This window comes from Siniperca chuatsi, linkage group LG24 (genome assembly GCF_020085105.1).
Source record: "Siniperca chuatsi isolate FFG_IHB_CAS linkage group LG24, ASM2008510v1, whole genome shotgun sequence".
Classification (NCBI taxonomy): domain Eukaryota; kingdom Metazoa; phylum Chordata; class Actinopteri; order Centrarchiformes; family Sinipercidae; genus Siniperca; species Siniperca chuatsi.
In genome coordinates, this window is record NC_058065.1 from 13,573,139 (window position 1) to 13,588,721 (window position 15,583).

The following is a 15,583-nucleotide window of genomic DNA, read 5'->3' on the forward strand; positions in this document are numbered from 1 at the left end:
TCAGGCTTGCTGTCGCACGTCGATGATTTGTAGCTGTTGGACATCTCCCTCCCTTCTCCGCTATTGTTTGAGGTTTTGGTGAAGGGATTGATAGACACCGCATGTACTACTGGAATTGCCCATGCTGTGGAATAACATTGACATAGGGTAAGTTTTATAATAATCAAACATTATCTTTAATTCCTTTAATGCTACAATGCTCCCCGCGTGAGGAATGCTGCCATTTAGAGCTCGCGATGGCATTGTCAGCTAACAGCAACAGTGAAGCTGTCATCCTCGCCCAGCATAGGAAAACATGTGAAACGTTACGTTAGCTAATGCTAAACACATAGTAAATACAATAGTAGGATAAATTCAAGGAGATTTTGATTCAACAAACTCATCTACTGACCTGTAACTCATACAACGGTAAATCATAGCTGGTCTGCTAAACATTTTTGTTTATAGGTTAGCTAACATATTAACAAGAAAATTAACCTTTATTTTTATATATATATATATTACACACACTAAATATAAGAAAGATGCAGAGTAAATGTTAATGCTAATTGACAGTTGAACATAAAGCATTCTCCGTGTGTCTGTTTGCAAGTGTCGTTAGCCAACGAGGGAGGCATAGCCATATTCAACAAGAACTTCTAAAATCCTAATCTTAAAATCATGATAACGCAACAAAAATGTTTTGGTATGTTCGGCACTTAAACGATCCACGAAGCAGCATTGGATAACAGTATGTTACAACCTCGATTTCTAGTTTTTCCACAGCCCATCAAGCTGGAAGATGACTGTAGGAGTTACACGCAAACAATTTCTGTTAATTGTAAAATTTTATCCAAATAACATTTTTTTCGTGTATTGGAGTCATGCCGAATTGGAAACCAGCTCCTGGGGATTAATTAAAGGGGTTATTGGGTCATATTTTACTCACCTGTAGGTTTACTGACCAGTAAATCATCTTTTAGATGCAGGTTTTTTGGAGGATGGCACATATGGAGGTTAGTTGTTATGGATATTAGCAGCCAGTCTGTTCAGATGAGTATTTCATGATGTTGTAGGTGGTAGTTACATTAAACTGTACTGTTTTCATCTGTCTGCTGATGTTGCAGTCAGAGGTTTCTGGTTCTGCATTTAAGGTCTCTGGTCCAGCCAGTGTCACATGCTGCTTCCCATGTCCTATTTCTTTTGAAGCAAGCCCTCAGGCCCTGGCCAGTTTGTCAGATCTAAGATGGGCTGATTGCAGATGCTGAGATACAGTGTGTTTTGACCTTAGCGTATACCTGAGCATGGTATTCGGATACTGACATTTCTACTGCTGCACTTGTTGTAGGTCACTGGATAAGAGCCTCAGCTGGTGCTTAGATTAGACATGAAGGGAGATCTGTAAAAAGCTGATGTAAGCAGACAGTCCCTCTGGGACAGCTGTGACAGGCTAGTGTTGTGTATAATGCCGCTGTGTCTGTGTTTCACAGATTTACTTTCAGGGCTGCTATCTTGCCGCTGTGCCGACATTTTACACCTTTTATAATGTGCAATACTCTGTTACCAACATTAAGTGGTGGTTTTCAGATTGTGGTCAGAATTTTCTCCAGCTTTTTCAAGCCAAAGGGGGTGTGTGTGTGTGTGTGTGAAGTCAGTAAAGTGTAAATCACAGACCTCCATTTAATATCTGTTAGCTTTCTATAATTTTGAGTGTTTTTGTTTAACCTTGTCAAGAAGTTAAAGAGGCCCTGGGATTAGAAGTGCATCTCTTATTTAATTTCTAAAATTTAAACTCTCCAAATCAGAAGACCAGGCTGTATCACAAACAAGAAGCTGTCTGGCTGTGACAGTGTTACTCATGAGATGACTCATGGGCACTTGGTCAAGATCTGCCTTGACATTTTAAATCAGGGGAAAGAAGAAGCTTGCATCTAAACGATGTTGCTATGATGAGTATGGACATAATGGATGCAGAATTTCTTTACCCGGCTCATACTGATGTCAGTAGCTTTTAAAGATGATTAATATTTGCAATTTTTTGTGCATAGCACTGTTCCTAGCCCTAATATGAATGTGACTATTACAATTCCGATATCAGTCAGTCAATACCAGTGTCATTAATGGGTCAATACACTATACCTGCCAAGCCTCTAATGGTAAACAGCACATTAGGTTGTAGCATTGCGTGCCGCACAGTAATCTCCTTTTTATATAGTGAACAGTTTCAGCTTTAGTACGCACGCACACACACACACACGCATGCATGTAATCTGTCTGGGGTTGTAAAGGATCGTAGGATGTATGACCCTGCACAGTATCCTCTTAGTAAAGCAGCTATTCATAGCTTTGTCCTATAAACACTGTCACTTTCTCTCTTTTTTATAGTTGGTTGAAATAACACAACAGCACAATAACACACACCTCTATCCACTTAAAGGAGCACTACACAGATTTTACACATGAAGATCAGTTTGAGGAGTACTACGGGGCCTGTGAAAACAGTTGTATAATGTCTTCTGTAGCTCTGTAGATAGATTTCAAAAGTCTGAGAAAATAACCCAGATGATGTCATAGTGATGTCATCGGGGTTTGTCTCAGCTTGGGCTTGGAGACTTCAGAGTTTTAACTGAAAGTCTACGTTACAAACTGAAGATGCGGAGGTTGAAAGATGTGAGTGTTTATCAGGCAGGGAGGATGTAATGAAAGATGCTATGAAATTGCACTATGGGAAGTGTAGGATCCAGAGTTTTGGGGGCATCACTCATACTAAGGACCAAAAGTTTCCAGCAGCAGAGGGTTATTGGGAACAGAAGAAATGTGTGAATAAATATAATAAAAACCGTGATAACCACTTAGGCATGACAGACTAACTGAGATGACTGAGTCAGATGACTGAGCAGTTAGCACCAAAGATAGAGACCAAAACCAGAAAAATCTAGCAAACAGCAACAGACAGTGCCTTACTGTACAGAAGCAGGTATCCACAGCTGGTCTTTCATTTTCCCAATTCTCTACTGGGAGCTCGTCCCTTTTAAGAGAGTGCATCCTGTCTCATTCCTCCAGAGACAGGCAACAGGATGTGGGAGGGCTCTGTCTCACCCCTTGGTCCTCCCTTAAAACAGTATGTGGCAAATAAGAAGGAAATGAAAATGCATCAGAGTTACAGCAGCTGGCCTGCTTTGTGCTAGTCTGTAAATTTCCTACTGTGAAACTTAATAAGTGACTTTTTGTGTATCTCTTGTCTATCTTTAAGGGAGTAGAAATCTTGCAGCTTCTTGAGATTTTAAGGCTTGACTGATGTTTAAATGGCTGTAGTGACATGTAAGATCTGTCAAACCCCGAAGAAGATGCCAGAAAATCAGCAGTTTAAGTGTCCAAGAGAAAAAAACTGTGAGGACTGTTTTTTTTTTTTTTCATCTGGCTTTAAATGTCAGCAACTGAGTGGGAAAGAGAAATGACGCTAAGTTATTTGGCTTGTAAACATGAGCAAAGTCAGTGTGAGCTATAACCTTTTGTGGAGTTTAACATCTTCATCTACGGGGCCATTGCTTCTTTGACTTCTAACGCTTCCCTCTGCAGGTAAAGGTGTGTGGGCACTGCACCACCCATCAGTGCTGGAACAGGATGTGATCTCACAGCAGCTCCCGATTTCTGTCCAGCTTTGTGTTTGCGAGTGGGAACCACCTCCCGCTCCAAGGACAGGACATGTTTGAAGCCAAATCCCGGGCGGTGGAGAAGAAAGAGTCGAGCACTGAGACAGGTAGGGTGTTTGTGCTGTGTGCAGCTGTGTCATGTATCAAATTAACACTGATACTGCAATATAATCAGTGAAATATCTTTACTCAAAGGCTGCAGTATGGCAACTGTAAGCTTTGTGTACAATTTTCAAATGATGCTCATGCTGCACTGATGTACAGTATGCTCTGTCTTTGGGCTTGATGCTATAGTTAGCCCCATCTGTCCCAGTAAACCACAAATTTGCTCAAGTGGAAGGACATTGGCTTGTACAGTGCCTGAGCCAAGAAAACACACACACACACACACACACACACACACACATATTCAAATGCTTCATCAGCCCACACTCGCCCTCAAAACACATTCACTGCAGTCTGACATTCTTCATCTCACCAGGGCTGCACTGTTTTGACAAAATAAAAGCATCCCTCATCATTCCTTTATTTAATATTTTCATTGTGATGCAGGATAACAAGGTAAAGCCTTGATTTGTTTTCAATATAATGTGTCACCAGTATTACAGTATTATAGCTGATTATGGCCTCCATCAACTGAATAATTACAGAGTATAAATATGGACCATGCACTTCCTACAGTCTGTTAGTATAATGGTAGTTGTTGTCATTTTTCATTATTCAGAGCGACCAAAGTTAAAGGAATAGTTCGACATTTTGGGAAAGACGCTTATTCGCTTTCTTGCTGAGAGTTAAGTGAGAAGATAGATGCTACTCTCATGTCTGTAGGTTTAATATGACGCTAATGCCAGGAGGCCGTTAGCTTAGCATAAAGACTGGAAGCAGGTTACAGCTACCCAGATACAGCTAGCCTGGCTCTGTCCAGACAGGGTATGTGGAGACCTTGAAAAGCTGAATTTGGTCCCCCCCCCTCGAAAGGTCTTAAAGTCTTAGATTTCATTTACAAAAGTCTTAAACATCTTCTCTTGCCTGCTGCAGGCAGTAATGTTAGTTATAAAGTGTTTTTGCAATTGATTACGGGCTGACGTTTCACACCTACAAACTAAAAAGTGACAGTGGATTGTGCTGCAGGAGGCTGTAGCAAACACTCACTACTGCTAGCTACATTAGCTAGGATGCTCATTGTCTCATTATGGGCAAGTGTCTTACTAAAACTTAAAGGTCCAGTGTGGAGGATTTAGTGGTATCTAGCGGTGAAATTGCAGTTTCCAACCATTTGAATACCGCTCGCATCAGCCTCCCGTTGCAACCGTGTAGGAGAAACTATGGTGGCCGCGATACTCGCGAAAAATGCGAAAGGCCCTATCTAGAGCCAGTGTTTGGTTTGTCCATTCTGGGCTACTGTAGAAACATGGCGGTGCAACATGGCGACCTCCATGGAAGGGGACCTGCTCCCTCTGTAGATAAAAACGGTTCATTCTAAGGTAACAAAAACACAACGATTCTTATTTTCAGGTGATTATACACTAATGAAAACAGACATTTCTGCCAATAGATCCTCCTAAATGTTACATACTGGCCCTTTTTTAAATGATTAATAAGTAAATAAAATAAATTAATACATTTTTTTTTATTGGTTAATCCATTAATCAATTTTCTGTCGCTAATCTGATTCTAGGTCGCATTCATTCAATTAATAATTTAATTAGGAATTATTGTATAATTCTAGGCCATATTGTCCCTACTGGGACTGTGAATGATATTAATGCTAACACTGTCAGTTAATTGACTGATTGTTCTTTCTTCTATCTTTTAAACACTTTTTTATCAAGTAAAAATCAGCTTGTTTCAGGTTACAGCTTCACAAATGTGATGATTTGCTTGTTTTTCCCCGTTTCATTTGGGCATTTTTGATTTTGTCCATTTTTGACATTTTCCAGTGTTGAAGATCATTTATTTAATCTAAAAAATGCTTGATTTGTGAGTAATGAAAGTAATCATTAGATGCTGGACCCTGGATTATATTTTATCTGTCTTCTAACCGACAGATGAAGGTCTGGGCAGCAGCGGGAGGCATTATGGCTCCGGCTCGCTGGGCTCTGGTTCAGCCGGCTCCGTCTACCTGTCAGACAGCCAGGACTGGGTGGTCTCCCCGAGCTGCTCTCCAGACGAAGGCCCCGGCCAGCACAATGCCATCTCCCCCGTGCTGGCCGAGGAGACTTTCCGCTACATGAGTAAGTGTGTGTTTGTGTTTAGATTTCACTTTAGCGTCATTCAGGCAGCAAACATCACTGCACTAGTTCTGAATCAGTTGTACGGATCAAAATAGACAAAGTGTGTCTCTTTATAACTTTTCTGTTTCTGTCTCTCTGTCTACTGTTACATACAGCAGATGGTGTATTTGTGTGCGTGTGTGTTGGTACATTAGACACATGAGGGATTCATTTTATACAGCGCACATCCTCTTCAATGAAACTCACAGGGATTTAGCGTGGATATTTGGCACAAAGTTGTCATTGTGTCTGTTTGTCTTTGCTTGTGTGTACCAGACAGCTCTGTGTGTGTGTGTGTGTGTGAGGAAGAGAGAGAGAGAGAGAGAGAGAGAGTGAGCAAGAGGAATCCAGTGATCTAGCCAGAGTTAAGTGTAGCTGAGTTCAAAGACAGGGTCAGAGTCACGGGACAGAGAGTGAAGAGGAGGGGTAGAGTGGATTGATAGAGGATGAAGACAGGACAGTAGAGAGAAGAGTCGGACCATGCCGGTTTTAAACATCCACAATGAGGAGGTTTACGAAAACTTCGCTATGGAAGGTGAGCGGAGGCGTTAGCATGGTGCACGGTGTGTGTGACAGAGAGAGAGAGAGAGAGAGAGAGAGACATGTGAGCTGGTGTGACTGCAGAAGCAGCTCCAGTCATGTCTGCAAGGTCAGCCAGAACGTGACAGCGTAGAGGGGGAGTGTGTGTGTGTTACTGTGTGTAAGTAAAAGCCTTGAAAAACAGGAAGTATGCAAGTCTGAATGAATGCTTGTGTTTATATTCAAACAAGTTGTGGTATGCAGGAGCAGTGTTACCAGCTGGATAGATGCGACTTCCTGTTTTTCTTACAAACGCACAATTTGCAAAACATATTTCCTCTCTGTATTTGAGTCCTTTTTGTTGCTTTGTTTTTCTGTCAAAACAGTTTAATGAAAAGCAGAAGATTTAAGCTGTCAAGTGTAACATGGTAGATGCAGGGTATGTGTTTAGGTGGTGTGTATGTTTTAACTGCACGTGTGAGAGAAGGGGTACAGTAAGGGGCTCTCAGTTTCTTATTCCTGCTCGGTGAAACATTTGCTCCACTTCTGTGCCTATTAATAGTGCCTGGTGCACTGGCAGAAGCATGGCATGTTAATATTCGAATGCCTCCTGGTTGTTCTAAAGCAAATGTATGAAGAAATGTGTGAGAGCGTTTAGAGAAGTGCGGTTTTGACCTATTTAGACAATGCTGACAATGTTTAAATAGCCTAAATATTACAATACGCCTATATGATGATACAATCATCTCGAGTATCAAGTATCCCATTTTTGTGTCATGTTGTGAAATTGGAAGAGGGAGCTGTCTGGTGCAGACTTGGCAAAAATGCTGTTTGAACAGCAAAAACTTTAGACAATGACAACTCTGATGTGTAAAAAGTATATTTATTTGAGGAATCATAACGCAGTGAACCCCATACATTTCATTCTTCATGAAGTGTAAAATCAATTTAGAAGTATTTGCAGATATTACTGTATTTCAACCAGAACTTGTTGCTGTAGCTTAGTCTTTTAATTATATATGAGCATGTGGTTTTGTCAGTGTAAAGTGATGACACATGGAGAATTCACTTAGAGGATCAACCCGCTTCTAATACTTTCTAGTCTTGGCTACTCTGACCTCACACGTGTTTGTCCCGCCTGATCCAACCTCACAAAACCACATCAGCAACACAAGTGTAAGATCTATGGAATGTACAGTGTTGTTTGTTTTGTCTCTGTCCTGACTTGACCTTTGTCCCCTAACTTTCACATTCATTTGAGCAAAACTGATCCATTTAAATGAGCATTTTTACCCAGTAGAATCGATAACTTTTTTGTGTTTGTAATTATTTCGTACACTAAGCTTTCAAATTCGGTGTTACAATTAGTCAAATAAACAAATGTTGTACCTGCAGCTGATGTAGCTAGTTTATTAGTGCCAAAGGTCCAACCAACCATGAATCAATCATCAATCTCCAAGTGAACACAACCCACACTAGTGTTTCACTATGTGTGTGCTGTGTGTGACTGCATTTAGAGTAATATCTTTAGTTTTTGATGTAGCGTTTGGTAGATGATGATCAAACCAGACCATCGACATCATACTCTTCCCAGCAGGTAAAGGTGTGTGTGTGTGTGAGACAAACACACTTGGCGTCAAATGTACAGTAACATGAGAAATGATATGCATTGTGTATGCACACATCCATCTTCCTGTGTGTAACAAAGATAGCTCTGTTGGTCAGAGGTTATTTTTAACCGTTGGTTGTTGCAGGGGAGTGCGGTATCCAGATCCAGAGGTCACTGTGGGCCTCAGATTACTGGACGACAGCTCTCATCCATTAGAGCAGCTGCTTCACTTGAGGCTTTCTAGCACTGCTTATTACATTTAATTCCTGCTGAAATGTAGATTGTTTCACCATAATGAATGTACATAAGAACAGAGAGGAGAGAGAAATTGAGCTACGAAGATGTGTAACACTGTATGATGAAAAATACCCCAGTCATCTGTCAGTCTTTTGTGTGGTTAAGGAGTGCATATATACCATACAATAATTTGATTGCAGTCAATAGTTGCAATTTTAAGTATTATTATTTTTACATAATCGATTCAGTGTGCCTTATTTCAATTGCAGTATTAATTATACTTAAAACAACACTAGACTGTGTGTGTTTGTATATGTAAGTGTTGAAATCAAATAGGGTATCACAAAGTTAATCTTTTGCTGCAAATATAACCAAAAAAGCAAAAGACAATATTAAAAATGTAGTTTTGTTAGCCCATTGGGGCTACATTTAGGTGCAGAGTCCGGAGTCTGTCCTCAGTCTGTGAAATGATTCTTTAGTAAAAGGCAATGTTTCAGTGATTAGAGTTGCCACTTTTCTCTAAACAGGTGGAAGGGGGAGCGGTGCAGCGTTGGTGACACCCACTCAGGTGCTAAAAGCGGATCAAACTAATTGATGTGTAGATTCTCAACAAACTAATGTTTCTATATGAAGTTGATTTATTGAAGCTTCAGCTTTCACCTTCAGCTTCTCTTACTTCTCATTATGTCTTGCCTCTCTGTGCTGCTCCTTCCTTCTTTCTTTCTGTCTTTTTGTCCCATTCATCTTAAAACAAGCTGGTTGCTTGTACACCTTTTTGAACTTTCCCTTCTTGCCTCTCTCCTTTCTCTCACTAGCGTATTTTGCTTTGGAGCCCTCTTCTTATTCCCACCCCGGCTCTCAGAGCCTCTCCAAAGGTATCTTTCTCTCTCTATCTGCCTGTTCTGTTCTGCGACTTCATCATTTAGCTCCAGTGTGAGAGAGGGGCTTCGGTCCACAATGTGGCTCTGACAACTGCACTTCTCTCTGGAACCACTCCAGAGCCACAGACCTGCAGCCCCTCTCTGCTTTTTGCATGCGGATGACAGCAGACAAGAGATTTGCATAGTATAGGTCTGCTGTCTGCCACTGTAGACAGCTTGTAGTACTGTAGCACTGTATAGTGTGTGTGTGTGTGTGTGTGTGTGCAGTCTTTTTATGTCTGTATAGGGCTATTGTGGCTTCATTACATTCAGACCTCTAGCAACCACATTGCCATGTTGTGGTTCTATATCATCAAATGGCTTCAGTAGTGTTTCAGCAATATACCTTAACCACAATAGTTCATGATTGGCTGCTGATGCCAACTTCAGCATGCAGAGAAATGTACAGTAAATGTGGCTACAGTAAATAAGCAGATTTTGAACAAGTGGCTTCTCACATTGCTTGTGGTCAGTCATTTTTATTAGAACTGTGTCCATTAGTTTGGGGTGATATGATGGTTTTATGTTTACTTTTAAATGCTTTTGTTTTTGTGTGCACATTTTGCATGCACATGCCACAATGTGCCTAATAGATTGCATGTGTGTGTGTTTGCTTGTGTGTCTCCTAAAAGTAACATTTTCTTTCTGGCCAGTCCTCAGTGCTGATCGCGTGGAGCAGATGACCAAGACTTACAATGACATGGAAGTGGTCACGCACCTTTTGGCTGAGGTAGGTGTACCCTCACTTATAACAATTAACTAACCAGCATCTAATTGGCTGATTGACTCTGGGTGCTTGTGCTCTTATTGGACAGCGGGACAGAGACTTGGAGCTGGCAGCTCGGATTGGTCAGTCACTTCTGCAGAGGAACCATCTGCTGCAGGAACGCAATGAGGCCTTAGAGGAGCAGCTAGCACAGGCCCTGGACCAGGTAGCTTATACATGCTAGTTATTTATTTTGTTTATTTCAAAATTTTAATTTGAGAATTGTGCTTTAATTTTTTTTCCTCCTAATTTCTTTAGACATTAGAGGCACAAAAACGAGAGAGTAGTGAGTGTGTATGATGATCTAAATGGAACTAAAAGCTGTTTTATTATTTAATTATTAAAGATATTTAAAGTAAATGCATTTAAAAACAAAAAAGCAACCAATGAAAATGTCTCCTAGAGTTAGGGGTATCAGACATGAAACAATTACACGTACATGAAACAATTACACGTACGACAAGGACACCTCAAAACAAATGTACAGACATTATTAATGTGCTATAATACAATAGAATGTGTTACCAAACAGCCTTATTTATGTAAGATTCTTGTTTAAAAACAGTTTTGAAAAGGAGAAAACGCTGATTGCAGAGAACTTTGTATTTTAGTTACGTTAGAATTAGTATATATAGTATGTATATAACGATGTCATCTGCATATAACTGAATGGAGAACAAAAAAGTAATGGCTCTAAAATAGTTCCTTGTGGGACACCCTTCTCAATAGTTAAATAATCTGATTGACTGCAGTGAAAAGAAACCCACTGACAGCTGTTATGAAGATAAGATTTAAACCAAAATAATGCCTGAGATACACCAATAGAGTAAAATGTATTAAGGAGATAATGATCAACCAAATTAGAAACCTTCGTTATATCAATAAAAATTGCACCTGTAAGTTGACCTTTGTATAAAGATGACAATACGTAATTGTTGACTGACAGCAGTAATAGTAGTATAGAAATTAGAACTAAATCCAGAGTGAAATGGAGATCAAATATTGAAATCATCAGTGTACTGTGATAATTGATTAGAAATTAGCTTCTCAAATGTTTTAGCTGTAGTGCAAATAAAAGAAACTGCCACTTTTCAAACAAAAAGGTGGTTTGTAAGAAACATTTTTTTGTGTATACTGCATAAACAGCTCTGACTCACACAGTAATCGCTCTTCCCAAACCATTCCCCATTGGCCAGGTTCACCAGCTGCAGCATGAGCTCAGTAAGAAGGACGAGTTGCTGCGGATGGTGGCCAGCGTCTCGGAGGAGAGCGAGACCGACTCCAGCGTGTCCACGCCGCTACGGCAGCCTCAGCCCCCGGGGGGAACCGCCGCAGCACTCAGCCAGCTGGAGTCTCTGCAGAGCAAGCTGCAGGAGCTGGAGGAGGAGAACCTGACACTGAGGTCTGAGGTACGGGGTATACATAGGATAGATGAGGTTATAGTGGAGACACTGAAACACTGGAACAGAAAATAATAGCAGTGAAATGGGAAGCTTTAAATCATAACCACATTTTGAGAATTTAGTATAATTACTGATGCAAATTACCAAGAGGATTGGCAGCTTTTGCCAGAAAATTCAGTGCATTTTATCGTGTGCCATAAGGTTTGATTTGATGTCAACATCTGAATTTAAAAAAGGGAAGATTGATTTAAAGAACATACTGTAATACAACCAAAATAGATTGTTCCCCTGCAAAAATAGACTGTGGCATTTACACTTCTAAGAGGAAGTTGTAGGATTTACCCCTCAGGTTGGTGTTTCAGTACCTTTTTTGTAAGCTTTTATAAACACGCTGTTTACAGAAGGTCCTTTAGGATGAGAAGGTGTGTTGTCAGCAAAAACAGTATGTTAATTACAAATATGATGTTGGAAGTGCTGACTGGTTCCTCTCAACATCTCCACTCCAGGCGTTTCAACTGAAGAGAGACACCATCACCTATGAGGAGAAGGAGCAGCAGCTAGTGAGCGACTGTGTCAAGGAGCTCCGTGAGTGAGATACGCGCACACACACACACACACACACACGCATTTACACTCAAAAGACACAGTCTCACGTCTGGAAAGCTCATTTTAACTGTGTGTGTTGGTTTTAGGTGAGTCCAACAGCCAGATGGTGTCTCTGACAGATGAACTGTCTCAGAAGAACGAGGAGCTGCTCAGACACCAGGAGGAAATCGCTCAGCTGCTCTCCCAGATAGTAGAGCTGCAACACAGAGTGAAGGAGGTGAGGAGAGGGGGAGGTGGGACGACTGAACTACTGTTACACATTATATACTGTATGCACCGGAGGTGTGGACTTGAGTCACATGACTTGGACTAGAGTCAGACACAAGTCATGAATCTGATGACTGAAGTCTGGACTTGACAAAATTGTCAAGGCTGGCAACCAGTGACTTGTGACTTCACTTGGACTTTTGACTTGGAATGACTTGTTATTGTCCCCAAGCACAAAATGGCCAAAAATCACTTGTGAGGTAAAAGAAGCATCACTCCTGCTGATCACGTCATTTTCAGTAGTGGAAATCTCCCAATTAAACTTCAGATTATATCAATGTTTTAAGATGAACAATGTAATCGTTCTGAATCAGGACTCTGGGTGAAAAATAAGGTGTGCTGAGTAAGTAGGTTATACCTGTTGTTTGTTTCAATGTGACCAAAAATTACACTGTCACTCAAAACTGGCAGATCTCAATGAAATCTTAGTAATTTTAGTTATTTCTATTGTAGAAAAGGTTTCAGTCGTAGTCATCTGGACACTGTTTTCAGAATCAAGATGTTTCGGCTCCCGAAAACAGTGTCCAGATGACTACGACTGAAACCTTTTCAACGATAGAACACTCCTGGACGAATGAGGGACTACACCGTCAGTTATTTCTATTGTTACAAATTTGAAGACAAATGTATTCCATAAGGGATACAAAACTGTCATCATCAAAATAGATTCATTTAAAAAAAACCCAAAAACAAACAGACAATCAAACCCCGAACCTAGTCACAGGGATAATGTACCAAGGCGCACCTGATCATTTTGCTTTTAAATGTTACAAACTTTAATTAATAGTTTTATAATGCACATTTTAAAAAGCATTCGTTATTCCTGTAAATTTACTACACTGTTACTCTGTTTAGAAGTTTTAAATGACATTAAATTTGGCGGTTGCTTAATGACTTATTTAGGACGGGAAATAAAGAGTTTAGGAATTGGACTTGACTTGGGACTCCAAAGCCTAGACTTGAGACTTACCTGTGACTTCAAAACAATGACTTTGTCCTGATTAGTGGCCTTAATCCCTTCAATGTTCAATACGGTAAAGTTTGAGTTAGAGTTTATAACATGAACATATAAAAAAAGAGGTTTTGGCACATATCTATGGCACATGGTCAGACCAAACCGTGTATTTTCTTTTAATTTTTTTTTCATACCAGAATCCCAAGAAGTTCCTCACTGCTGGACCAGTTTTGTCTTATATTATGTATAATGCTTAAATAGGAAAAAAAATGTCTTTAATCATAGCCCTGAATTACATATATTTACATTACTATAAGAACTTGTCTTACAACTCCCATATAGATAGGTTGTATCTTTTCTACGGAGTAGTGATGTTTTATTACATCCAGGTATAAAGAAATGAATGGTGTCACAGTGGCCTGACATTGTCTTTGGTTATCACAATTCACAAGTGAATACATTTATCGTGCGAGTGTGTGTCTGTGTTTAAATGCTTATGTTGTGTGTTGTTTCTCCGCAGCTGGCTCTGGAGAAAGAGGAGCTGAGGATCCACCTGCAGGCCTCTAAAGATGCTCAGAGACAGCTCACAGCAGAGGTACAGTCTCTCACACGCACAGGAACTTCTCTGTTTATGTATGAATGGATTCCTGAATAAACCTAAATCCCAGATGTTTAGCTTTGTAGCTTTAACATACAGTATCCATGACACTGTTTTTGTAAGTTTTAGAATGTTACAGCAAATCACATATATATACTAACCCAGATTATTAAATTCAGTGATTCTTTGATTAAATAGAATTCAAAAAATAAATAATAAAGGTAAATTATAATAGTTTAAGTGCCTCATTTAAATAGTGGTTGCATTTTTCTTTAATTAGTAATTATGTTAATTTTGTAAATCCATGAATAGGTTTAGCAATTTGTTTAAGACAATTAAATTGACAAATAAGATTATACAATTACAGTCTGAATACATGCCTAATTTAATATTTAAAGACTTTCCTCTGCTTAATTATTTGCTCCATACAGAAACAAAGTCATTTAAATAACCACTGCTTGTGTGTGTGTGTGTGTGTGTGTGTGTGTGTGTGTGTGTGTGTGTGTGTGTGTGTTGCAGCTGAACGAGTTGGCGGACAGGAATGCGGAGTGTGTAGAGATGCTCCATGAATCCCAGGAGGAGATCAAGGCGCTTCGCAGTAAAAACACTCCCTCTGCTGGGATGCGAAGGCACCTTTCCTACGGCCTCTACCCCATGGTGAGAGGAACACACTCTGAAGTTTTACGTAGCAGCGCAGAGAAGGAGATAGAAAGAGAACTGAGAGTCCTGAGACACAAATTCACACTACTTAAATAAAGATACAAAAAGCAAAAATTCCAGAGCAATGTGCCTATCAGTACAGTATATGTAAATGTACTGATACATTTTACAGTTGCTGCTTAGTTTATTTCCTCTTGGACACAGATTTGCCATGTAAAGTCTTAATTCAACAGGGTTCAAAAATGGTGCTTGTATGTTATGCCATTTAACCCCTGTGGAGTTTTTGACCACTAGTAGCAAGGTACAAAGTGGCTCCCCATGTTTGTATTGTATAGACACACGCAACACATTAAACATTCCTACCGCAATGCTATTCTGCTCATTGACACCTGGTGGCGGTAACAAGCAAGAATCATAGCAGTGCGTCAATAAAGGCTGTGAGGAAGACGGTAAGCTAGGAAACAAAGATGTAAACACTGCACAGAATATTCAAAAAATCAGCTTTGCCGATGTTTTATGAGGAAGCAAATGCATTCAACACGTTTGTTAGACCTCAAGGATGTGCACAATGCATTTTGGTGAGAAATGCTGTATTCACATTATTGCTGAAAATGGCTTGCGCACGTGCCTCTGTTATTGTGTATATATTAATGCGCTGGGTGAAATACCAGCTTTCAGACTGAATTACAAGGTTTGTTTAAAAATGCTGATTGAGTCTGTATAGTGATTTAACAACTATGTTCATATTGTAACCTGTAGTCTTTAGTGAAATTATAAAACTTGCAAATAGAAACTAAGATTCCCCCAAAGAATCCTGTGCCGAACTATAATGTGAATACAGCTAAACGCTGAATGTAAACATAACTTTCTTTTGTTTACAAGAAAACTCTAGAGGGCATCTTTAAACGTGTGTGTGTGTGTGTGTGTGTGTGTGTGTGTGTGTGTGTGTGTGTGTGTGTGTGTGTGTACAGGACTCTCTGGCAGCGGAGATCGAGGGCACCATGAGGAGAGAACTGAGTGTTGAGGAAGAGAGCACCTTTCAGGACCAAAGGTCAGAAACCCAAACTTCACCAAATCTAATGAAAAAGACTTTTGGGTTTTGTCTTACTGAGACAGTCCTCAGGTTGAGACTGGGGAG

The 15,583-nt window shown here is 40.1% G+C and overlaps 1 protein-coding gene across 5 annotated transcripts in view; it reads left to right on the forward strand.

The window, feature by feature from the left end:
* Positions 1 to 15,583, forward strand: part of trak2 (trafficking protein, kinesin binding 2) — a 21,725-nt gene continuing 6,142 nt past the window's right edge. The window contains exons 1-12 of one of the 5 annotated variants that reach the window (XM_044188170.1): positions 1 to 147; positions 3,559 to 3,739; positions 5,681 to 5,866; positions 9,086 to 9,145; positions 9,844 to 9,920; positions 10,006 to 10,122; positions 11,153 to 11,365; positions 11,866 to 11,944; positions 12,052 to 12,182; positions 13,708 to 13,782; positions 14,305 to 14,442; positions 15,417 to 15,496. In XM_044188170.1, coding sequence (XP_044044105.1) covers positions 3,685 to 3,739; positions 5,681 to 5,866; positions 9,086 to 9,145; positions 9,844 to 9,920; positions 10,006 to 10,122; positions 11,153 to 11,365; positions 11,866 to 11,944; positions 12,052 to 12,182; positions 13,708 to 13,782; positions 14,305 to 14,442; positions 15,417 to 15,496 — 1,211 coding nt within the window. In that variant the 5' untranslated portion in view covers positions 1 to 147; positions 3,559 to 3,684. Of the gene's footprint in view, positions 148 to 3,558; positions 3,740 to 5,680; positions 5,867 to 5,948; positions 6,441 to 7,965; positions 8,022 to 8,797; positions 8,839 to 9,085; positions 9,146 to 9,843; positions 9,921 to 10,005; positions 10,123 to 11,152; positions 11,366 to 11,865; positions 11,945 to 12,051; positions 12,183 to 13,707; positions 13,783 to 14,304; positions 14,443 to 15,416; positions 15,497 to 15,583 lie in introns of those variants that run through there. The other 4 variants (XM_044188171.1, XM_044188172.1, XM_044188173.1 and 1 more) reach the window with 4 other exon arrangements.